The sequence below is a fragment of the Lutra lutra genome, chromosome 6, assembly GCF_902655055.1.
Source record: "Lutra lutra chromosome 6, mLutLut1.2, whole genome shotgun sequence".
Taxonomy (NCBI): domain Eukaryota; kingdom Metazoa; phylum Chordata; class Mammalia; order Carnivora; family Mustelidae; genus Lutra; species Lutra lutra.
Window position 1 is genome coordinate 15,887,868 of NC_062283.1, and position 26,394 is coordinate 15,914,261.

At 44.3% G+C, this 26,394-nt stretch overlaps 1 protein-coding gene across 3 annotated transcripts in view; it reads left to right on the forward strand.

Annotated features, from left to right (window-relative positions):
• ADTRP (androgen dependent TFPI regulating protein) overlaps nt 1-22,294 on the forward strand; it is a 70,854-nt gene extending 48,560 nt beyond the window's left edge. For 2 of the 3 annotated variants that reach the window (XM_047735028.1, XM_047735027.1), the window contains exons 6-7: nt 12,330-12,481; nt 17,385-17,734. In XM_047735028.1, the coding sequence (XP_047590984.1) occupies nt 12,330-12,481; nt 17,385-17,440 (208 nt within the window). In that variant the 3' untranslated portion in view covers nt 17,441-17,734. Of the gene's footprint in view, nt 1-12,329; nt 12,482-17,384; nt 17,735-20,482 lie in introns of those variants that run through there. The other variant, XM_047735029.1, reaches the window with a different exon arrangement.
• Nucleotides 22,295-26,394: the final 4,100 nt, after the last annotated feature.

Sequence of the window (26,394 nt, forward strand, 5' to 3'; positions counted from 1 at the left end):
TGTTGTTGAAGAATTTATTTGACAGGGAGAGATACAGAGAGGGAACACAAGCAGGGGGGAGTGGGAGAGGGAGAAGCAGACTTCCCGCTGAGCAGAGAGCCCAACAAGGGGCTTGATCCCAGGACTCTGGGATCATGACCTGAGCCGAAGGCAGATGCTTAATGACTGAGTATTGTTTGATATTGATGCCATGGAAGCATCATGTGCCCAAGAGGACACAGGTGTGCGTGCACAGGCAAGTCACGCATTCCTTGCTCCCTCTCAGGAAGAAGTCATCATTGCAAAGCTATACTTATTAGTTTCCCCAAGAAAGTATTGACCATTGGTTCCGTTTACAATTAAAATGTTTGGATGTTTATAGAAGCAATGTCCAAAGAGCCAAGCTATGGAAAGAGCCCAGAGGTCCTTTTACAGATGAATGGATAAAGATGTGGTACAAGATATATAGTGGAATATGATGCAGCCATCTAAAAGGATGAAATCTTGCCAATTGCAACAACATGGTTGGAACTAGAGGGTATTATGCTAAGCAAAATAAGTCAATCAGAGAAAGACAATTATCATATGATCTCACTCATGTGTGGACTATAAGGAACAAAACAATGAGCAGATCATAGGGGAAGGGAGGGAAAAATAAAACAAGACGAAACCAGAAAGGGAGACAAACCATAAGAGACTCTTAACTCCAGAAAACAAACAGAGGGTTGCTGGAGGGGAGGTTGGTGGAAGGATGGGGTAATTGGGTGAAGGACATGAAGGAGGGCACGTGATGTGACGAACACTGGGTGTTGTATGCAACTTAGAAATCACTGAACTGTACCCCTGATACTAATAATATACACTCTATGTTAATTCATTGAACTTAAGTTAAAAAAATAAAATGGGAAAAATTTAAAAAAAGAAAAAAAACAGTAAAATGTTTGGATGGCTGAATGATCTGAAGCATCCAAATATATTCCAAAATATATTATCCAAATATATTCCATCTAAAAAGGAACATGCTCCGTTTGGCCCATTCCCGTTGCCTGTTTCTTATGGGCTCATTTGCATCAACATCTGGCCCTAGAGCTCCAGTAGGGCATTTGGGCAACTGCCCGGAGACTTGCACAACAGCCTTGTTGGAGGCATGAGAGGTAATTCAAGGAGCTGGCCTAATTTTCATTATTCAACCACCTGGTGACACCAAGACTCAGAAGGGCTGCTCAGTGGTCTGTAATCAAGGGAAAACCCTTGGCGTTCCACGCAGTGATTGGAAACCCCTTTTTCTATTCTGTCACCTTCTCATCCACTACCATGCTCTTGCTCTATGGATAGGGGCCTGCCAAGCATAATACATCTTGACAGAAGCTAATCAGCATGCTCCTTCTCTAGCCTAGACTGCATCAGCTGTTCCCATCGGAGAATCTGGGTCATCCCCCAATTCCTCCCTATTCAGGGAAAGTTGAACTCAATAGAGGGCTCTGCTAGAGATGGAAGCCAGAAAGAGAACGTAATCCAAGGGACTTGGGCTCTCCCAGTGCCTGTTTAATTGTCTTTTGCCATCCTTTATTTCAGAACTCCTAAGCTTTGTGCCCGGAACTCCGTTGATGGTTCTTCCCTTGCATTTTCTCCTTCTGCTATGTAGTCACCTCCCACCCTTCTGCACCTCTCCTTCCCTGAATGTCCCAAATCTTTCTTGCTTCTCCTCTCTAGAAGAAAGAAAGTACTTGCTCCATAAATCTACCCCAAGACTCCAGTGATCTAACATGTTCTCCAGTCTGGGCCTCTGCATTTTTACCAAGGATACTTTCAGAGAGTAGGTGATAGTTGGGAACCTACTGGTGGTTGATATCTGGAGCACAGTGTTGAGAAAGATTCTGATACGAGAAAAGAGTTTTGTCTTCCTTTAGCAATATCTGCTGATAGTGTAAGAATGGAAAGTGGCAGGATATGTGCCATGTATTTGCCATATCTGGCTTAACCCAAAAGAATAAATCCCTAAAGATAGACTATCTGGAAACTGAGGTTGGGTAAGAGTGTGTATACATCAAGATATTTTTTTCCTGTTGTCATGTGTGGAGCAGAAGCAGAGTGGTGTCTGGCTGGTTATGTATATGAATTTCCATATTTTGTTTTTTTTGTATGGACTTCCATCTGATTTGGTCTTCCTTGCTGAGTGTAACTTTTGGAGTTAGTATATAAGCAGCATTTTGTAGTCTGTTAACTTTTTTTGTTTGTTTGTTTGTTTGTTTATTTGTTTTTGCAAGAGAGAAAGGGAGAAAGACAGAGAGAGAAAGAGGGAGAAAGATCACGAGTGGGGAGAGGGGCAGAGGGAGAAGCAGGCTCCCCACTGAACAGGGAGCCTGGTGCAGGGGCTTGATCCCAGGACCCTGATATGACCTGAGCCGAAGGCAGACGTTTAACTGCCTTAGCCACCCAGGTGGCCAGTCTGTTAACTTTTTCTACTGAAGGACTTGGAATTTGGTCATCAATTGTCACATCTGATTCTTGCTCTTTTATCTTCAGAGACCAATGGAGTAAAAGACCACCAAAAGCCACTGGTATTTGCGGGAGAAATTGTGGTGGCCATAAAAATGAGAAGCAGTGATCAATAGGGCTTGGTCATGCAATCTGACAATGCAGGGAATTGGGGGGTTGGAGAAAGGAGGTACAATGAGATGGGGTCCCGTATGAATGTATCCTGTGAACTTTCAATCATTCATCAGCTCCAGGCAGTGTGCTAAGTGACTGAGGATATAGTGATGTGCAAGGCACCATGCCCCCTTTAGGGACTGTCTGAGAGAGAAGAAAGTGCACAAACAAAGGGACGATAGGCGGAGGGGGAAGTGCATGGTGCTGTGGGTACCCAGGAGGGATGTTGAAAGCTAGCTTCTAAAGGAATTGATGTGTAAGCTGAGACTCAAATAATGAGTAGGAGGAAGTCAAAAGAGATGTGGAAAAGACCTTCAGGCAAAGGGAACAGCATCTGCTAAGGAGTTGCTGAGGTTAGGGTTGACCTGGAGGACAGGGAAAAGCTGGATCATCAATTCACATCAGTGAGTCCGGACTCTGAACATGCTTGTCTGTAGGAAAGTTCTAAGTGGAGGAGAGAAATGATGTGGCTTATGTAAGAAACACGATTGGACTCTGGATGAAGTGTGACATTTGAAGAAGAACAAGACCAGGACACGGGCTATAACATTTGTGCTAACTCGGGAGAATTGACATTAGCCAACGGATGACAGTGTCAGTCAATCTGCAAATGGAAAGAGAAAGGCTGAGTGGTGGAGGTGAGGTGGAGGTCATCCAGCATGACATGCCCAAGGTCATAGGACTGGGGAAAATCAGCCCTGGGACTTACACTCAGGGCTCCTATTTCCAATGCAGTTTACTTCCCATGGTACCCACAGGGCTGGGTGTTGGTTCAGCTCCCCATTTGTGCAAAACACACTGTACAAAATGCAGGGGAAGGGGAGGTAGGCAAACAAGCTTAACCTCATTTGTATGGTCAATAACTTTCCACGATGTCATGGTTTCCAGCTCTGTGTTGGATTGGACGTTCAAGTGTTAAAGCTACAAGGGAGCAAAGGGAGGGAGGGGCAGAGACCTGTCACCAGCAGGAACATGCTGGGTGGGCCCCGGTGGGGAGCTGAAGTGGTTTGGGATTTGGACCTCCTCGATGAGGCCCTAAATCAGCATCTGGCTCGTTGGGCTCCATTTTTGCTAGAACGAAGCGACTACGCCCATCTGCTGTCCCATGGGCTAAAACTTCCTTCTCTCTGCCCATCCATCCCAACTGTGGGCGCTCCCACTCTGTGGCGTGCTGTATCTACCCTTACGCAAGGCTCTGGGGCCTGTGGGCCCTCCCAGCCACAGATGGCCAGCAACAAGTTTCCACAAACTGTGTCTATCTGGGGAGATGTTTCAGGGAAGTGGCCGTGGGCCAGCTGTTAGGCATGCCAGTTTGGATGGTCAAATAGGGAAACAGCCTAGCAGGAATGAGGTAAAGAATATGGGCCGAGGCCAGACTGAGTGTGAGAAGCAAACATGAGTCAGAAAAACGGCAGTAACTCAGAGCTGGAGAAGCACTGCCCAGACAAAACCACGTTACGATGACCTAAAAATAGCCACCCAGACCGTGGAGACTGCCTTGCATGTGGCACTTGATTTTTGTGATTTTTCAGATTGCAGAATTGGAGGGCTGACCTGTAAGTGGGAAAATAAAGCTTTGCAGAGTAGTAATAACTGCAAATCTTTTATTTCCTTTGGAAAGCATGACTCACCTATAAATACCGTAGCTTGCTCCCTGCTCCCATATCTCTCACCCCTAAACACCTCACCTCGATTGCTCTGAGGTCTTGGTGAGGAGCAGGAAAACAGAAACCTTCCTACAGCTTGCTCCGATTCACTCTTTTATGGAACAAATATCTCCCCTAACACAGGGTTGGTCTTGCTGGGAAAAGCCAAGTGCTGTCAAGCCAAGTGCCCGCCTACAGGGGATTTGTGCTTATTAAGGGGGGAATGAGCATTTTAAGAACACAAGATGGGGAGGGATGACATCTAGCAAATACAAGGAACCCCAGGAATGCAGGGGATGAAGCAGTTATGTCCGGCTGGGAGGAGTGGGAAGGGCTTCAGGAGAGGTGGGTGTTGGATCCAGGCCTGAAAGGACTGGTGGATGTGACAAAATTGAGAGAACGTGAATAACAGAGCATGGTCCCAAGGCCAGGAGAGGACAGATCACTGTAAAGTAATGGTCAGCACCTTGCTGTCGCCCGACCTAGTGGTATCAGAGGCTAATAGGAAGTGGTCCTCAAACTGCCCACCCCCAGATGCTGACAGCCAGCATGTTAGAGGTTAGACACAGTGTAGACAACGTGCGGTTTCATTGTTGCTACTTGATTCTACAGCTGGGAGGGGAAGTGAGAGCTGCTAGTAACATGGCCAGAGAATTATGTTGGCAAAAGGCTGTCTTGACAATGGTGCATTTTAAAATGGATTGGAGCAGCAAGACGTGGGAAGCAAAATAGAGTAAAATAACACACAAATAAAAGTTAGCTGGAATATTCTTACCATGAGGTTGAATCCCCATGACCTATTCTTTGTCCCTGGTTATGTCATAGCTCTGGGGTCAGCCCAGGTCTGGGGCCTCAGAGCACCCTTTTCCCGGCTGCAGGTGGCCCAGGCTTCAGGACCCCCTTCTCTAAGAGTCCTAAAAAGCGCACGAGTGCTCACACCTGCCCATATTGTCCACCTGCGCAGATTGAAAGGTGACGATCCCTAGTTTCCTGCACCCACACCTGGCTCTGCTTTCAGTACAGCTTGCCGCCCCCATTGGTGACCCACCCTGCTGTTGTTCACTGTGTCAGTATCATGATGCTACTGGCTACTGCAACAGCCTCAGCTGGCCTGCAGGGTCCCACCACTTTGCACTTGGTAGACCAGAAGTCTGCAGGTGCCACAGGTGTCTCTGCTAGTGGGTAAGGCATTGCATGCTGAGGACAGGTGTCAAGCAAATCTGCAGCTATTACCCAGCAGTGGGTTGGGGGGGATATTTGTAGAGTTCCTCCTCAGTGGTCCTTCCTATGAAGCACGGGAGATCATTCCTTTCTCCTCCATTGTGCTCACTTGGCTAAGCTCCCACATAGAAGCCACCCAGGGCCCTCCAGTGTAGCAATCCTCTAAATCTGTGCATCCATTTACATACACACTTACACATGTACTATATACATAGAGATATGTTACCTTCCGGAATACATTAAAAACTGCCAGAGGGATGCACGGAGCTGAGTTCCCAGATCAGCTCCTATTTCCACTCGTGCCTTATGATGAATTCCTGCCCAGAGCCCCTGTTACTCTTTCCTGGGTATAAATACAACCTTCGTCTGGGGCCATCTACATGCACCGCAGCTGCACAACCTTGCATTTTGAGATCAGAATCCCAGCCCCCGTTTTCCACACAAGTACTCCTTAGCCCCCGGGTAAATTAATATATGAAATGAATATAGAGATGCCACATGGATCCCCTTCTTATCAGCATTTGGAGCTTGGGTCCCCCAGGATGCAGAATGGAGACGGGTGATAGCCAAGGAGCCTGGACAGAACATGGCCCTCCTCTTGCCTCCTGCGCAAACCTCAGCTCCTGTTCAACCAGAATGCCTGCTGCAGAAATTAGAAACAGTACCAACCCAAAGAATGATACCTTGGCACCAGCAGGATGGAGGGCAGCCCACATTGTGGAAGGGATGGAACAGGTTTTGTGGATTAATCAGCATGCTGTGGGCAAATGAGAAAGAAAAATCAAGGACAAGTCTATGAATTTTGGGCCATTGGACTGGAGAAGCAGAAAAATAATTTGGGGGTGTAAGTAAGAGACTCCACTTAAAATCCTAAATCGGAATCTCATTCTGGTTTAATTGATTTAGGATATGTCCTGAGCATTCAGGTTTTTAAAGCCCCCATGGCAATTCTAATCTTCAGCCAAGGTTGAGAATCATTGGGTGAGAGGAACTTCTGTTTGGACATTTAGACCTGGCCCTCCCAAGAGAGGGGGTTACAGTGGAGATCCAGGGAGCAAACCCACCTGGTGGGATGAGGTTGCTGAAGAGAGAGAGAGAGAGGGAAGTGGGGAGGGAGTGGAAAGGGAGACAGGGATTGGAGGGGAGAGAGAGAGGATAGAGTTAGGGGGAGACAGAGAGAGTACAGTAGAAAGTGAATATGGGGGCATCTAAGGGGCATGAGGGGCAAGGGGACAGCAAAATAGCAAAAATGATCAGATGGTAGAAAACCAAGAGGGTCCAGGAGTCATCTTTGTAGCTTAAAGCTGGTGGGTGTCTTCAAGGTGCCATTGCTCGTGTGTGAGCAGAAGCTGTTTGTAGGAAAGCCTGGCAGGACGGTGAGCAGAGGGGTGACAGGGGGATACACTGCAAAGGCAGCAATGAGCTCAGTCCCTACATTAAGGAATCACCAGGTCCCAGCTGTTGTCAGGGACATTTCCATTGTAGGAGGTCTGCTAACTTGTTGAGTTTATTGACAAAACATGAACCCAGGTTTTCCTTGCCTTCTGGCCTCAGGTGCAACTGTGATCATCTCACATGCTTCTGTTGGAAGTTGGCATGAAAATACGGGGCCAGGGAGTCCTTTAATTCTATTATTCTGCTGGGCTAGGGAGATGCAGCATGAGTATTAGCACTTTAAGAATTATATACAGAAAGCCCACCAAACCCCTTGTTATCTACTAGTCCCTAACCCACAGACTTCCACTGTTGCTGTACTGATAAAACACAGAAATTATTACTTTTATGACAATCATTGGATGCTACAAGATTAGGAGGATAAAACCATAGAACATTAATTTTTGGCTGCCAATCTATGCCTGCCCAGCCTGACTCACATAGATCCACGTGGCAGACAGCTCTAGAAGGTATATAAAATTGTTCTCTGAAATGAGGGACAGAATGATTGGCCTCTTCAAAGTGTTAATGAAGTGAGCAGTAGATTAACTAGAATTTGGAAGGCTATGGGTCCATCTCCCAGGTTTCAGAGCCTGCGGTATCCTTGGTGGATCAGGCAGCCAAGAGCTGTCCACAGCAGCCAAATTGAACAGCAGTTAAAGGAACCATATGTGCTAACAGAAGCTCCCCGAAAAGCCATTCCTGTAAAGATCTACAAACTTGCCATCTTCTTGGCCCTTGGGAAACAGATGTGCATGACAGATAAGCTTCCTGTCCCATTCCAGGCTATGGAGAAAGACAGTCCAATAAGCAACAAGGTAAGTTCATAGAAAAGGAATTGTGTAGCATAAGAACCTCACTGAATGAGTGATACAGGAACTTTGGGAAATCTCTTCTAGAGAAATTGACTTTTAAGCTGAGACTTGAAGCGTAAGTATGGTTCTGCCAGGCACAGGCCAAGGAGAAGTGTGTCTTGGGAAGTAAAAATATCTGAGGTGTTCCAAGCAGAGACAATAGCATGAGGGAAGGCCCAGAGCAGCAGAGCTCGGCTCATTTAAGAAACAGAAAAGGATCCAGTATGGGTGGGCTGTAGATCTGGAGGCAGACAGGGGGCAGGGCAAGGCCAGGTAGGCTGGGTAAAGGAGCTTGAGTATTTTCTGAAGGCGTTGGTGGGGATCCCTTGGAGGCAGGAGAGTGCCATGAGCAGATTTCTCTTTTGGAAAGATTACTGGATTACTAGTAGCTTGTGGTATGGAAAGTGGATTGAAGGATGCAAGGAAGCCCAGCAAGTAGACAATTACATCTTTCATCCCTTCGAGATGAAGGAAGCTGGAGTGGAGTGCAGCAGACAAACATTTAGATACGGTTTCATAGGATCCTGCATGGGGCTGGGGAAGAGTTGACAATTGACTAAGAAGATAGTGGTGACTTTCATTGTGGCCTCCATCTTTCTTTTCTTCCTTCTTTCCTTCCTTCCTCTCTTCCTTCTGCCCTCCCTCCCTCCCTCCTTCCTGCTCCTTCTCCTCCTCCTCCGTCTCTCTCTCTCTCTCCCACCATCTTTCAACATATATTCCGGCAAGCCATAAAAAAGTAATTCCAGGGGCACTCTGCCTTCAGCTCAGGTCATGATCCCAGACTCCTGGGATCAAGTCCTATGTCCGGTTCCCTGCTCAGTGGAGAGTCTGCTTCTCTCTCTCCCTCTACCCCTCCTCCCCCAACTCATGTGCATGTTCTCGCTCTCTCCCCCTCTCTCTCAAACAAATAAATAAATAAATCTTAAAAATAAAAAAAAAATAAAAAAAAGAAGTGGTCCCACTTCAGTACGAGCATCTCCTCCCCAAGCCTCTCGCTGGCTTCCCTTCGTCAAATATTTGCCCTCTTGCCTGATACCGTGTTTGTTTTCATTACTTTTCCGCTGACAGTTCACACACCTATAACTTTCTTTGCACTTTCTCTGTGAAACTACAGACTTCATGAACTTACCTCAGGAACTTTCCTTTGTGGAACCTTATGCTGAAGGAAACAAAAATGAAGTAAATAAAGAGAAACTTTCCAGGCCTCTAGGGGAATGTCCTTATTTGCTAACTATCTTGTATAAATGGGCATAGAAATTAGGCGCCCTAATTTCTAGTATACAAGGTAAACAAAGTGAATTAATTAAAACAATCCATTTGGAGTGCATTCAGGTCTCCTTGTTGACCCCAAATTCCTAATCCCAGCTCTTTGGGGATTTACTTTCTGTCCCTTAAACCTTTCCTGGCTTATCATAAGAAGCAGACATGCAGAAGACAATGGAATGCACATCCTATAGAACTCCAGTGTTGGTCAAAATGATAAGGTAGGGGAGCAGAATTTCCACCCAAAATGTGCCTCTTTGATATAAAGAGTATTTTAGTCTCATTATTTTTTTATTGTGTTATGTTAGTCACCATACAGTACATCATTAATTTTTGATAATGTGTTCCATGATTCACTGTTTGCATATAACACCCAGTGCTCCGTGCAATCCCCACCCTCCTTAAAACCCAAAACTGGCTCACCCATCCCCCCACCACCTCCCTTCTAAAACCCTCCATTTGTTTCCCAAAGTCCATAGTCTCTCATGGTTCGTTAACTCCCATTTCTTCCCTTTATTTTTCCCTTCCCCATGCTATTCCTTATGTTCCACAAATAAGTAAAACCATATGATAAGTGACTTTCTCTGTTTGACTTACTTCACTTAGCATAATCTCCTCCAGTCTCATTCATGTTGATGCAAAGTTGGGTGTTCATCCTTTCTGATGGCTGAGTAATAGTCCATTATTTTTAAGAAACAGAAGGCTCAGGAAAAGCCTTGGACCTTCCCTTATTTCCAAAAAGAATTTTGATAGGAAGTCTGCTCCAGGAACGGAGCTATTATCACCATAGATAAACACAGTGTAATATGAACTAGGTGAGGTAGACCTAGCAAAGTCTATTGAAAGATTTTATTTCATTAATAATTAATTAATTTAGAGTGGGGGGGTTGGGGAGGGGCAGAAGGGAAAGGGAGAGAGAGGAAGAATCTCAGGCAAGCTCCATGCTTAGCATGGAGCCCAATGCAGGACTCGATCTCACCACCCTGTGATCATGACCTGAGCCGAAATCAAGAGTCGGATGCTTAACCAACTGAACCACCCAGGTGCCCTGAGTATCTGTACATATGAAACAGTAAATCCCCATTCCCTTCTTCCCTCAAGCCCTGATAAACACCATTCTACTTTCTGTATCTATGAATTTGATGACTCTAGGTAGAATCAGACAATATATTTTTGTGTGTGTGTGACTGGCTAATTTCATTTAACATAATATCCTCAAGGTTCATTCATGTTGTAGCATGTGTCAAAATTTCTTTCTTTTTTAAGGCTTAATAATTTTCCATTGCTTATCTATACCACATTTTATGTTTCTGTTCATGCATGAATGGACACTTGGGTGCTTCTATGTTTTCTCTATTGAGAATAGTGCTGCTATGAACACAGGTATACAGATAATACCTTTGAGTTCTTGCTGTCAGTTCTTTTGGGTATAGATAAGGAAGTTGAATTGCTAGATCATATGGTAATTTTATATTTAATTTTTTGAATAACTGCCACATTGTTTTCCATGGCAGTTAAACTGTTTTTTTTTGTACCTCACAACAGTGCATAAGGGTTCCGATTTCTCCACAACCTCTCCAACACTTGATATTTTATTGATGGTGGCCATCCTAATGGTTGTGAAGTGGTATCTAGTTATAATTTTGATTTGCATTTCCCTAAAAATAAGTGATGTTGAGTATCTTTTTATGTGTTTGTTGACCATTTGTATCTCTTCTTTGGAAAGATGTCTATTGGGTCTCTTGTCCATTTTTCATTGGATTGTTTGGGTTTATTTCTTGCTATTGTTGAGTTGGAGGAGTTCTTTGTATATTATGTACACTAATCCTCTATCAAGTATATGATTTGAGAATATTTTTCCCTTTCCATAGGTTTCCTTTTCAATTTATTAATTGTGTCCTTTGAGACACAGAGATGGCCCCTTAAATTTCATGCTTCTCTAGCCTCACCCCAGGCCTGACCCTCATATTAGTCCTTGTCTCTTCCACAAGCCTTTGACAAATCTGAAGTATCTAAAACAACCAAGAGTGCACTTGGATTTCTGAAGTTAAGCTCAGAATTTTATTCTTCCCTCTGAAATCTTTTGATAACCTGAGGTATCCAAATTTGAATGCTGTTTCTGAAGCATGACCTCGCCTATCCTAATTATTACAAGAGATAAGGAGCCTCAAAGAAAGGTTGCTAGGACCCCTCCATGCCATCCCTAAGAAGAGAGAAGCTTTAGAACTCTGATTAAAGGCTCACAATGGGCCAGGCGCTATTTTATTTTACATGTGTTAACTCTCTTAATCCTGACAACACCTTTACAATATGGATCCTGTTTGCACTCCCCACTTTTCACACGAAGGCAGGGGACAGCAGGGCTGAATAAATTGCTGAAGGTAAGACAGCTAATAGGTTGCAGAACTCGGATTTGGATCACAGAAGGCTGGTTCCAGATTCTGTCCTCTTAACCAATTATAAACTGTAGTTGATACATCATGTTTCTCATATTTAATTTTAAAAGTTATTTCAGATTTTGGCATCTTTCAGTGCAGTTGGTTTCCAGCATACTGCATTTTTTGGGCTTTGCTTAGACATCGTGGCTCCTCTCCTAGCATTTCTTTTCCTTCTCTTGGCTACCAGAAATGACTTCTATTCTATACTCACATGAGCAAGATCTGAGCCTCCTGTAAACCCATCCCTTCCTACTGAACGCTCTGTCCATGGCTATATTCAGTAGCTGAAATCAGGGCCGACAGTTAAACCCCTCCTACCTCTAAAAGGCATATTGTAGTAGAACAACAGTGGTCGATCTTGGTCCCTCCGACCCCAACAGGTTTGGAGGGCTAATGAAAAGCTACACCTGACTCTTAGGTACAGAAAAGCAAACCCGCTTGTCTGGCTGAGAGTCAGGGAATGATGCCATCTCAGCAAGTTCAATGTCTCAGCAGGTCATACCTCTCAGGGAAAGGAATAATTCGTGTCCTCACATACTCTCTTTGGCTGATAATGTGTCTGATCTTCTCCCATGTTCTTTCGCCAACACGGAATTCTAACCGATTAGGTAAAATAGCCAAGTCCAGCTTATGAAATAGGATGTCCCTTTGAATCAAGTCTGTTTATCCAGAAAAGAATCACTTCTGTAGGTTTGTGGAACACCTCAGCTGTTGACAAATGATCCCCATGGCTTCTCTTCATCTCCCTTGGCTCCAGAACCCCACTGATCTTGAGGATAAAATGGCTCCACCACCAACCCGCCCCTGCCATCCTAATTATTGTGACTTGTCATTTTCTGCAGGGTCCTATGGATCTACTCTGAGACGGGTACGTGGGTGTATCCTGTGTTAGCCAAACTCAGCCCGGTGGGTCTAACAGCCTTCTTCTCTCTCAGCTACATCTTTAGTGCTGGCATCTATCTACTTGGAGAGAAGCTCAACCACTGGAAATGGGGTCAGTTTATTTCTCTTTTACCTACAGAGGCATTCCTTCGTTACATGCTCTCCACCCCTCCTGGAAACAGAAGGAGAAACTAGTCCAAAAGCAGAAGGCAGTAATGCTTAATGCCTTTGTCCAAAGGATTCAGACAGGTCCTACCAAAGTAGGCAGAGGGAAAGCCTGGGGAAACTTCGGATTTTCTCAAAGGACCCCATCAAATTATCTCCCCTCCTCCCCCAAACAATACCTCATTTAACTTCAAGGCTAAAAATAATCTTGTTTAGAGAGCTCAGGACCCAGAGAGCAAGGTGTCACCACCCCGAGCATGAAAAAAAAAAAAAAGAACTTAGGTTCTTCCTCCTGTAAGTGAGGGACTGGGGGATACCAATTGTTCCATGTCAAAGTTTCCTTTTTTGAAGGATAAGGGTCCAGAGACCCTCTTTGTTCTTCTAACCTCAGCAGTGCCTTCCCAGATGATTTCCCATCTTTCTGCATTTAGGTTGCCTCTCCACCCTTAGTAAAACATTTGCCAGATAAAATCACATCCTATACTTGAGATGGGAATTCTCATTTAAACAGGGTCTTGGGCAAAGTGAATATGTCAGTAAGCTCAGCTTTCTAATTATAGGCAGCTGGAACCATGTTGCTTCTTAAAAACAACAACAAACAAACTAAACCAAAAAACCTTAACTCAGCTGATTTTAAAATGGAAGATTTTATCCTCCTCCTTGCTTCTTCCACCAACCCACCCCCAGAATATTATTTTGTTAGAAAAGTAACTGTCAAAGAGTCAGGTTGCAAAATAATCATGATTTTCCCATCCCCAAAGGGAAGTACAGGAAGCATACCCTGATTTTGTATATAAGGAAACAAGAGTCACATACAGTCCCCCCACATCACACGCCCACATGCCATTCTGTTCTATCAAAATAGAAATGGCACAAGTGGCATCTTCCACCCAATCTATAAACTGGTATGGAAACATAAGCCCATGTAAGCAAAAACAACAACACCAACAACAAACCCAACAACAAAAAAACCCACGACGGTTTCATAAGAGTGTATATTTCTTTCTTTCTTTTTTTTAAAGATTTTATTTATTTAATTGACAGAAAGAGAGAGAGAGATCACAAGTGGAGATCACAAGTAGGCAGAGAGGCAGGCGGGGGGAGGGGGGCAGACTCCCTGCTGAGCAGAGAGCCCGATGCGATGCGGGGCTCGATCCCAGGACCCTAAGATCATGACCTGAGCCAAAGGCAGAGGCTTTAACCCACTGAGCCACTCAGGCACCCCCAGAGTGTATATTTCTGAGAAGAAAATGAGACCTCGGAGAAATAAGCATGCCATTTGGCTTTTTCACATGTTTTCTACTCTTGGAGAATGTAACTGGTTGGGGAAATCTCAAAGACACTATCCTTGAAAGCAAACACTTAAAACACAGAATACTAAAATTTACTCCCAAAATCAGGATTCCAACTCACAGGAATCCAGAGAGGAGGAAAAAAAAATGTGTTGACATTTCAGATGTGTTGACATCTAATTCTAACTAGTTTGGCTCCTTGAAGTTCTTGGTAAGGATTTTTGATGCCTCCCCCAAATCTATATGAAAATTAAGAAAAAAAAAAAAGAAGAAGAAAGGAAGAAACTAATCCATTTGAAATTTGCAGAGAAAAACTTGATTACTCAGAGCTTATGGAACAATAACCTTTTTAAACAATTGTCTGAATTATGATTAACTTCTAAGTTGTTACTCCACAGTGACTTTAAGACGTCTGCTAAATTAAAAAAATTTTCACCAAATTTAATATTATTTTCAACACAAAGCTCTTTTAAATAAGCTTCATTGGTTAAGAGCTTCATCCAATTTTTTGCTACAGTTAGGTCCCAATGAGCAAATAGGCTAGCATCTCCATGTGGACCCACACACTTGCACATGTGGACATTGGGGTGAGTGACAGTCACACACATAGGTGGCCATATGTCCCTGTCCTCTGTCTAGATTTTTAACTCCTTAAAGAATAGACTGGCCAAGGGGCACCTGGGTGGCTCAGTGGGTTAAAGCCTCTGCCTTCAGCTCAGGTCATGATCCCAGGGTCCTGGGATCAAGCCCCACATCGGGCTCTCTGCTTGGCAGGGAGCCTGCCTCCCCACCACCCCCTACCTGCCTCTCTGCCTACTTGTGATCTCTATCTGTCAAATAAATAAATAAAATCTTTAAAAAAAAAAAGAATAGACTGGGCCAAAAGTCCTATATAGCATCAGAATAGGATCATAAATGGGTTAAGTTCTAAATGGATCATAATTACAAATGGTCTAGTAAGAATTAAAAGAGAAATTAGATCACTTAACATCCCAGTTGCAGTGAACACTTTAAATTGCCTAAAACTAAACAGAGCTATCAATGTGAGCACATTTTTCTGTGTCTTATTCTGCTTAAAACACTTTAAGCCTTCCCCAGTTTACAGATGAAAGTCCAAACTCTTGGAATGACACACGGGGGGCTCTGTGAACCAGTCCCGTGGCTTTTGCTCTCCATTGTCTAAATGCATGCATCAGCAGAACCACCAAATTACTTGTTTTCTTTACACATTGATGTTGTCCCTCCCCTCTGTGGGTTTTAGTGTCTCACAACACCCAGTCTTTGCCTGTCTCACACCCACTTAATCATATCAACTCACCTCTTCCAGGAAGCCGCCTATGGTCTGCACAGAGATGGGTTTTTACACAAAACCCTGAGTTCTTAAGGGTTATGAGTGTGTCTTATCCATCTTTGACTCTCCAAAGACTCTCCTTTGGCGTATCCAATGGATCAATCAATGCAGACAGAGGACGTCTAAGGACTTTTCCCTCTAGGCATTAAATGGGACTTGGTGCACAGGGCTTCTGGGGACAGCAGTCAAGGAGAGACGATAATGATTGGAGATGCAAGTATTGGGCAGACAGTTTAAGCAGCACAGATGATGGTGTTGTGGTATACTGATTGGAGAGCTGTTGAAAAATAGATGCACGTTAGGGCAGACAGTGCAAAGTAGGGGTAAGGACACTGGAATTGAAATTTTAAAAACCAGGGTATGTCTCTCACCTGGCCACAAACCAACCATGTAAGCTGTGCCAAAACACTTCAACTTCTCAGTGATGGGATAACTCTAAGTCAGGTGACCACCCCTGCTAGTTTGCCTAGGACAGCCCCGGTGAATGCCTGCCATGGGAGTGTGCATGTGATTTAGCATTGTTGAGGTGTGGACGATCATTAGTGTGCTTCTTCTATCTCTGAGCCTCTCCAAATCTGTTCTGGATCTGTGGAGACATGTAAGCAGCTGCATCTTCTGTCCAAATCCAGGGCTAACCCTACTTTTTCACCTCTTTACACACATGAGCTTTCTTGGATGACAGCACAATTCTAAGGAGAGCTTTGGTGATGCCATGGGAGGCAGTGGTTGGGAGAAAAGTTCTGTGCCAGACTGCCTGGGTTCCTACCTTGGACCTGCTATTGGTAGACCCATGAGCCTAAGCAAGGCACTTAATATCTTTGTCTTCCAGCTTTCCTTGTGCGTCATGGAGACAGCACTAGCACCCTCCTCCTGACATCGTGGAGGACCATAAAGGACTTGAGAAGTGTCAAGTGACCAAAACAGGGCCTGGCACGTGGGATTCATTGCTGTTAAGCTCATTCTCCCTCCTCAAAAATCAGTAACCTTTCCTATGTGGGTATCCCATCCTGTCCTTCAATTGTATGCATCTGAATTGTATGCATCTGTATGCAGCTGAAGGCGATGAAAAGCAACAATTGCATAGCTGAAATATCAGTCAAGACCCATCTAATATGGAAGCATCTCTCTGGTAATAGTCCTTAACCTTTATTCCACATTATGAAGGCACCGGGGGAGTCTTAAAAATGCTAATTCTCAGGTCCACCCCAGACCAATTAAATCCCTATCTATGGAGATGGTAACTTGACATTGATATTTTTTTAAAGCTGTCCAGTTATTTTAATTTGTAGTTAGGGTCAAGAGCCATGATCTCAGAGTAGGGCTTCCCAAACTTATGTGCTTCCAAATCTTGTTAAAATGAGGCTCTTGTTAAAATATAAATTCTCATTCAGGAGATCTAAGGTACAGTGTGGGATTCCCTCCTTCTAATGTGTACACCTGAAGATTCCAATGCTGCTGGTCTGTGGCAGTGACGGCCACACTCGCTGAATGTCTACCTACTTTCTTCCTCCTCATGCGTCATGTCAGAGAAGAGAGAGAAGGGCAGTAGGAGAAGGATAGCGGGTGTTATCCTTCAGGAGTACGCAGGTGCCTGGATCTGGCTCTGGGTACCAGGGAGACAAAGCTGTCAGGCCCTCAGGAAGGTTCTGCTGGTCCTCAAGAAGAAGCTGGGGCTCAAAGAGCTCTAGAGAGTTTCCAGAGAGCCATCATTCCTGACTTGTCACCATGTCCCCCCTTCCTTCTGCTAGCTTTTATGTGTCATAGGACAGAGGGCTGGATAAGCACAGGGTCACATACAGAGACCAGAGACCCACCAGGAAAGATTCAGTTTCTATTTTGGGGGCATAGTTAGATGGAATGTAGATTTCAAACAATAGTAGAATCAGGCAAGGGGAAGCAGGCTCCGCAGATCATTATAAGCTTGGGCCACCATATCTGAGCACCTAGGGAAGCCCCAGACAGATTCTTTTCACCCTAATTGGGAAAAAAGGGTTGCCAAGGGATTCCAGGATAGACCTCCTTGTCTGTCTGCCACTGGAGTGCCGAATTTTCTTTCTTCCTTTCTTTCTTCCTTCCCTCCCTCACTCCCCCTTTTCTTTCTTTCTTTCTTTCTTTCTTTCTTTCTTTCTTTCTTTCTTTCTTTCTTTCTTTCTTTCTTTCTTTCTTTCTTCTTTCTCTCTTTCTCTTTCTCTCTTTTCCTTGATAAGACACAAGACTGCTGACATCAACACAGGAGTTCCTCAGAAAGAAAAACACAACCTAAAGGATCTATCAGGCACAAAAAGGAACTAAGTGCTCCCAGCTGGACTTGGCAGGGCCTCTTTTAGGTAGGTGTGGCTGGAGAGGCAATCAGCTTATCTCTGGCCCTTGACCCCTCTGCTAACATTGCTGAGGGCCATGTGCCAGGAGTCAGACTATCCTTTGTCAGGACCTGAGACCATAAATCCTTTCCCCACTAAGGAGAGTTCAAAAGCTGAAAATTCAAGTCTAACCAAGTGACTTTGTGTCTATGGCTTGGAGAAAAGGACATTAAAACCTTCCTTTAATACTATTTTCTGTAGACCAGATTTTTTTAAGAGATATTTTATTGCTGAAAGCTACTTAGAGGCCATCTTTGGTTTTAGCCATGAAGAAATTTAAGGTTTTTTTCTGCCTTGCTCATTGCCTCTGATCATTTCATAATGAAAGACTCTTATCAGGAGATAACTCCATGTGTATTTTGAAAGCATGGTACCATAGGAGCAGCATTTGGTTAATAACAGAAATATATCTCCTTTTTGCCTTTCTTGTCCTAATTTCATCTCCCTCAGCTCGGAATCCATGTTGGATTATTGCTTCTCCTTCTTTCACTGCCTCTTTTCCCACAAGGATTTCTCCAGCCAGAACCTCAGCTCCATCTCCTTCATGCTACGTCTGCACTGAAACTTTTACTCATTCATGTTCAAACCTCATTCTTATAACACCTCCTATCTTCCCAACCATCTGCCTTCTCACCCTTTTCCAAGCCAACCCACGGAAACTAGGCAAATGTTCTTCAAATTTTCAGTTCAAAGTCTAGCAGCACTAGCTTTTGTGATTGTAGACACAGAGGTGTAAATCTTAGTGAATATAATGTCTTTACTTGCTCTGTCTTCTGACTATTGGAATAATAAGGAATATAATTATATATGGTATCCATAGTGATGTTGATTAATTTTTTTTTTTTTTTTTTGCTATGACAGCAGAAAACTTTTGGATCTTGCACAAGACAAACATTAAATGTTTGGCCTAGGATATCTCTATTCCTTGGTACTATCTAACAAAGGATAAAGAAAGGACTAAAATGAATCAGGGTTGGGCTTAGCTTCCTAACCAACTAGGAGGCATTCCACCAGAAAAATTACCCTTCCATGAAGGAAAGAAGGATAACAAACAACATTATTTCCCAATCAGAATATGAAATCCATGTTGTGGACTTTGTTTGAGTAAGATAATACAACCTATTACTAAGTCAACAGCTCCCTAATCTCCAGCCATGTATTGGAATCAGAGTCAGAGATGAATTCTGAAGACTCAGAGAAGCCTAGAGACTGCTCAGCTCCAAGAGAATTCAAGAATAAGGACTCACCTTCTACCTGCTATGAACAAAAGAAAAATATGATTTCTGTGATGGTCACACACGTAAATCACTACAGAAGAGATGACTGTTGGAAGTCAGTCCCAAGACACATTTTGGGACGATGCCTTCTCTAGTGTATTTGCAGGCCTATGTCAATGTCTTAGTGCTCTGTCTAGGTTCTTAGTGTTAGATGTGGGAGACTCTGATCCCAGGAAGGAGCCACCTGCTTTCCTCCCCAAAAGAACTTCTGGCCATCACTTCTCCTGGGCTTGTTCTCTCTAAGCCTTCAGTATCTGTTTTATTTCATCCATGGAGAAGGACTCTCCAATCCTGGGCACCTGGGGTTGGAGGAGTGTGGTTATGATTACAGTTAAACTCGAATGGCTGGGGTTGGTAAGAGGGTTTTAGAAGCCTTCAGAGGGACCACAGGGGCAACTAAGTTGAGAAGTTTATGTTGCCCAAGCTCTTGAAAATGAAGGAATTAATGTGTCATTCAGCTGACAAAGGATTTATTACAGGCAAAGAGTGTATGCTTCAGAAAAGAGAAGGTTCTGGGTTTGTACTTGGAGACTTAACATACAGAAGACCTGATGGGGCAGGAGAGAGTCTACATCAAAAAATGAGTGAGAGCATAAATGAAAAAGACATAAAGCTGCGTAGCTTAGGAAGGCTTCCCTAGAGTGACTGAGGATACCTGGATTGATGCGCAGAAGAAGAAGAGAGAGCACTGTACTTAGAGATGTTGAGAGGCATTAATATAGGATGACCCTAAGGGCTTTGTGATTAGGAGTCGGCTGTCCTAGAAAATCAGTGTGATGAAGGAGACTTCAAGTCATAAGTCACTATCACCTCTGAGAGGGCAATTCTAGCAAAATAAAATTAGTAGAAGACATTTAAGGACACAACTGATGGACTGGGGCAGGACTTGAAGGGTAAAGCATGGAAGTAGAAGCATGAGGTTTCTATGGCACTGAGTCAGGACTAACAGGGCTGTGGAATGCGCAAGGAGAGGCTGATTTGAGAAAAGTTTTCAAAGTAGGATTGATAGCATTTACAACAGGTGGGAAGGATAATGTGCTAATGGAGTGTTAGAAACTTCAGAGCATATGCAAAGATTTATGATCAATAAATAGAGAGGTACCAACTTATTGTTGAATGGAAGTCATTCTAGAAATGCAGGGCTATAATTTTAGCAGAAGAAAGCCTTTCCAGTGAGCTCACTAATATCCAATCAATATGCCAGTACTCCTCCATTCAGGCTGTTCAGTTGATTTTGGGAGAGGTCATGGAATGAACCCTAATTAGGTGAATCTCCACTTTTCTATTCCTTCTCTAATTTAAGGTCTCTTCATCTCCATTTGCACAATCTTAGAGTTTGTCGATGGATTGTGTGCAGCCTGTAAACACTTGGCCAAGAGCAACTTCAATCAGTGGCTCACATTTGACCTACAGAACCCTGTGAAGGCAAATGACACTATTGGTCAACAGGTTACCTATGAGTCAAGCACCAGTGGGAACAAGAGAGCTGCTTCTTGTCCTTTCTGTAGAGGTGGAAGGTTTACAGAACTCCACAAAGTACATCTTCTTACCTAAGTGGCTAAGTGTCCTTGACTTTCCACTGTCCCAGGTCAGGGTGAATGTCTACCCATACAAGAATACCCATTAGGGAAACCCTGAAGTCTGATGTCTCTGTTCTTCATTGTACAGGTGACATGATGAAGCCAAGGAAGAAGAGGAAGTGATCCCAGGCGGTTTTCCAAAAACAAAGGAGGAAGAAAACATGAGAGTTTCATTTCTATTCTTTCTTTTCTTTGCTTTTTTTTCTTTTCTTTCCTTTTCTTTTCGGGTTGAGGGAGGTGGTGGAGCAACATAGGAAGATAGAAAGGACAGTGAATGATATTTAAATTTAATAAGAGTGTTTATGAAGGTAGCTTAATGTGGGGACTTTTTTTTTTTTTGCAAGTTTACTGGACATGCCAAAAACAGCAACTGCTGTCTTAGAATCTGTTACCTTTATCTGGCCTCTGTGGTGAAAATCTGCCAAAGTCCAAGGAAATTCGTGTAAACTCAACATTAGAGAATGTTTAGAGAGAGAAAGGGATTTGGCATCACCAAAACTCTTCCCCTTCAGAGGAGGGTGTTGAGGACCTAGCTGGGAAGTAATCTGCACGAGGGCCAAGGAGCTAGTATCACAACTAAGGTGATGGCATTTGTCCCCCCAATCTTCTAACTCCCAGTCCTGTGCCATTTTTAATGACTCCAACTTTTCTAAAAACAAGTGTTTTCATCAACTAGCTATTTTCATGGGCTGCTCATCTATTTTGTTTACCTCGGTCGAGACAGAGATGTAGGGAGATGGATGCTACCGAAGTCATCTGTCCACCTGATCAGAGAGCAAATTAATTGGGGCAATGAGAAAGTAAGTTATAAAAATTATGGAGAAATCTGCCCCTCTTGTGAGCAAATATGGGGTTTTGCGACATCATCATCGAAATCTCTTCCATTCGAATATTGCTTCCTTCGTCAAATGCACATCATTCTTGGGGAGTAAGTGATGGGAAGTGACATGGCTATGAGGATCCCTGAGAATGCTTTGGTACAAAGCACTTTGCTGAGTTAGCTTATGCTTTAACAAAGCTGATGGCTAGGGGATTAACAAACACATTCACGAACTCTGCTCTGATCTTCCCAGGAAATTTTTCTGGGTGTTTATTCACAGGCACATTTTGTAAAGAACATGGATGATAAGGGTCTACTGATGGGTAAGCATGGAGTCCAGTGGTGCGTCACCAGGTCCGTGTGGGTTGGGTGTGGACAGCAGAGTAAATTGTATTTGGGTTTCCCAACCTAACACCATACAGGAGAAATTTGGCAAAAATGGTAAAATTTGGTAAAATCTATTCCTAGAACCACATCAAAACTTGATGGCTCTATGGCCAATGTGCCATATCTATTCCAAGACCAGAAAACCTCAGAAATACCAAAAACGGTCTTGAGTTAGAGAAGAGGGCAGACTGCCACAACTGGGCAGGCAGCCCCAAGATGCCTAGGACAGGCACCAACAAACCTGCTATCTTCCTAATCCTTTATCTACTAATATATAAACATGAGCCGCAAGTGTTTTTGGATTGAACTGGGAACACTATTCTTGTGGCTGCTTGAGTGCTCAGAGCACCTGGTCTCAGCAGGAGCCCAGAAGCAGTTGTCACAGTGGAAATTCCCCAAACACGAAGCCCGCAGGGGATCACCCAAATTTTCCACACCCCAAAGGTGACTGGGGCTGCGTACTTCTTAGAGTGATAATAAGCTCCTGGTGGGGATGAACCTGCAAAATTCTATTTGTGACTTCACTGTCCCTGGAACCAAATTAAACCTTGATTTTTATATGATTGACCATCCCACAGGATCCATTCCAATGCCAGAAATACCTGAGAACCACCTCCCACTAAGCAAATACACCAGTAGGTAAGTGGTTCTCCTGTCCTGCAGGAACTTAGGAAAGGAGAAGCAACAAAACACGTGCAGCAAACATGAAACACAATAAACAGTCATTAAGAGGTCTAGGATTTGCTGCCTACAGAAGGTCAGGTCCATAGGGGTTAGAAGACAATGCCAACCACACAGGAAGAGAATCAGCAATAATTTTTGTGTAGGGCCATGCCCTCACCCCCATGGTTCATTTCTTCCTCACCAGAATCATTTAAGCAGAAGATGTATCATGTCCTCATTTTCCAAATGAAGAAACCAAGTTTCTGATATTGGTGGGCTGGTAAATGTTTAAAAACCAACTCTCTGGGAAAAAGAAAATCGGAGCATTTGCCCATTCTGCAGTGTGAACACTCCACCACAACCTTTTTCAAGCTAGCCATGGGCTACTGAATGCAGAGCTGGGAGGAGAGATGCATAAGCACTTGGTCCTCTCAAGGAGCACAGGAGCTGGTTCTGGTATGTCACTGGCTTCCGAGGAGGGCAACGGCCAGTCCAAGGTCACACACGTGGTCGATTCCTGAGCCCAGCTTCCTATCACTTGATTATAGAGCAGAGCCATAACCGGCCATCTGAAAGCTTTCACTTAACAAAGCAAAAATGCATGTCCCTCTGCAAGGCTGGACAAAAGGTGGTGGTCGGGGGACCCCAACTTGGTGGAGACTCTCAACCACAGAGGCAGAGAGAGGAACACCTCCAGTGCCTTGTGGACTGGTCTCCGTGGGTTCTAGAGCTGCTCTATCACATGGAACACCAATTTTCGGCGTGCGGTGAAGACTTAAACTCTGTTTGCCTAAACAATCCATTAGCCCCATCCTCTCCTCAAATGGGTCATACATTTCTCAAGCTATTTTCAGCTCCTCTGCACCTACTCGCTCGCAATACTTGTCATAACAGGAAGTTAGTTGCATATACTGTAATCCCCAAACACATGTTGCGTGCACGTGGGCAGCGGGAGGGGGCCAAGGGAGGAGTGGGGAGGCCGGGCTTCCCAGAAGGCAGCCTGGCTGAGCCCTGAACCCATCCCAAGTCTGGGCTTCTCCCTTACAGGCCCAAGTTTCAGAAACCAGAATCCATCCCCAGACGCTGTTTCCCCCTCTCATGCAGTTGGTGGCTCTTTTTCTTTTCTTTTTTTTTTTTTAATAAAGCACTTGAGTAGGCAGCAAAGCCAGTCAGAACTGTTTATTTATAGCTGTGGATTTTCAATGCTGTATAAATTAGAAATCATTGCTGAATGAGGCCCGCGCCCACTCACACACGCAGGGCTGCTATCCACGGTCCTTTCACACAGTTTGACTGTACACAGTCTAAAATGGGAGAAAATGACATGCTCCGAGTCAAATGACGAAGTCACAGCTAAACTGCAAAGCAGAAAACCAGCAATTATTTTTCCTCCGCACAATATGGGGAGTACGACAGGTGCAATTATCCAATATTATTTAACAGCACTGGTTTGTGGTGTAGGGAGAAAATAAAGGTTTCCGTGTCTCAGAGAGAAAAAAAAGAGAGAGAAAGAACCTGCCTCCCAGCTCCTGTTTCTGCAGATTAAGCTGTGTTATGTAAATTGAAACTGGCCGGAATTCCAAAAAGGGAAGGGAGAAGCACCTGGCTTCCTCACCCTCCTTCCCCAGAAGTTCGCATGCAGCCTGTGTCTGTCAGGGGCTTCTGAGAAAAAGCCCCTAATCTTGGGGACCCTGACCATCTTCCTCTGGGTCAGTGGCTCCTGATAGGACTGGGGGCCGGGCCAGGTTTGCAGAGTTCTGATCACTTAGATGAGGGAAACCTCCTCCCATGCTGGCCCTCCCGGCCTCCCTCTGCTGAACAGGGATGTGGTCTAAGAGCAGGTGAGCCACAAGGAATAATTTTCATCCCCTTGAGTACTCCCTGTTTTGGCCTTCGGGATGATTTTATTCCTATTTCCAGGCCTTTCCTTAAACTGGTCTCCTTCCCTGAAAAGACCTCTGTTCGTCCAGCGATTGCCATGTAAACAAGTTGTTCTTCATGGCTTCAGACTTGTCGCCACTTCCCAGTGTCCTACAAGGCTCGCTCTAGCTCTCCTAGCCACAAGGCTCATTCCCTTCTCAGTACCCCGACCCCGGAGCAGGCCACACCCATCCCACCCAGCACTGCATCTCTGTCCCTCCTCCAGCCTCTTCGCTTCTGTTTCCATAGCAGTTGGGACACTGGAAAGAACGTGAGTTTGATAACCACAGCTGATCTGAATTAAAATCCGGCCTCCACCACTCACTACATATATACACGCTGAGGAAAGAGTTTACTATTCAGAGGCTTGATTCTTTAAAGTCGCATGATAATACCTACCATGAGTAAGTAAGATTATTTCAAGGGGTGGTGGCATCCAAGATTCGCCGTCCCACCCTGCTGGACTGCAAGTTCGTTGAGGCCAGGGACCACACATCGAGTTGTCTGTAACCCCAACAAGCCCTAGCTCTGCTTCGTGAGAGTACTAGCACTATATACAGAGAATTGACTCAGGGGTAACTTACAGCGTCTTCATTCTATAGGCTTCATCACCAATAATCCTTCCCGTCCCAGAAGCTGAGGTTGTCAACATGAGAGCTACCGTTTCACGGAAGATACTCTCTCCATGTTAAATCCCAGAATCCTGTTACCAGTGGTGATCAGCTTATAGTTCCACGGGACTCAGCAGTGGAAAACCCACTGACAGGATGGAACATAGAGCAAGTAAATTTTGAAAAAGAGGAAAAGCAGAGGAGTAATGGCCTGGAGAATAAACACTGCATGCGAGTGGAGCTTTAGACGGGATGACTGGACAGCCCAGACTACCCCAAAGAGTGCCTACAGGGTACTGACCAAATCAGGGAGACTGATCCCCAAAAGAGAATTGGGAGCAGGGGAGCATTGAAGACAAGTTCTGTTGACATCAGAATTTATTTTCTTTCAGGTGCCTGCTTGGCCCTTTCTTATAGATGATAGCTCTTATCGTTAGGATTTGGTCTAGTCTGACTCTTCTTTGTCTTAACTGAGACTTCTTTAACCATTTCCATGGTATGGCGGGGACCACGGAAAGGGTCTCTGCTCTTACTGCCACTCCAGATATCCTACTAATGTACAAAAAAAATCCCTCACCATGGATAAAGTATTCCACTGAACATGGAGAGATCCATCTAACTCATAAATGAGAGAGGTAACTGTTGACTTACACTCATTCATATTCAATGATCAATGAAGGATATTTGATGACTTGAAAGCAAGTGTTAATATGGGAAAAAGTATGCTTATCAGAGTGAAAATGAGGATATTGGAAAGAAAGAAAGAGGTTCAGAAAGGGTCAGCTGCAGACTCCAAGAACCAACCTTGCCTAGTTCACAAGTTTTTACCTTATGAGTGGCCAAGAGATGACTGGGTACAGGTCCTGGCTCTCCATCCCACTCTGAGGGAGCTGATGTATGGTCAGTGTATACCCAAAGAGAGCTGGACAGTGATCTTGGCCACTGGTGGGTCAACAAAATTCGGCATGCCTTTGGAGGAGTGGAAAGAGGAGGCACACTGGAGACATGCCATTCTCCATATTTCCAGTCTTGGTTATCTGGCAGGCACTACAGGAATTTCAATTTACTCTGGAACTGGAGAGAGGACTTAGTGTTGTATTGTCACCATTCTTAAAAGGAGAGGAGGCAGGCAAAGAAAAAATTTGGATTACATTGGCTCTTGAAAGGCTTCACCTGGATGGACTTTCCCCAAGATCACTTTCTTGTTTTTGGTGGTTTTGTTTTTGTTTTTGTTTTTTGGGGTTTTTTTAGTATTTTATTTATTTGACACAGAGAGAGAGAGTGCAACCAGGGGGAACCACAGAGGGAGAGGGAGAGGGAGAAGCAGATCCCCTGTTGAGTAGGGAGCCTGACATCAGGACCTGAGCCAAAATCAGTCACTCAATGGAATGAGACATCCCATTATCCCGCCAAGATTCCTTCTTACCCACACATCTCGTCAACCAGTCCCAGAGTTCCTGAAGTGTTGAGGAAGGATGGACACTTACTCAAGGTACACTGGGCTACTTTGAGAGCAAGCAACAGGACCTGTTACCATTGTATCCACCACACAGGGCACAATGTGTCATATACAGTAGACTTTAAATGCATATTTGACAC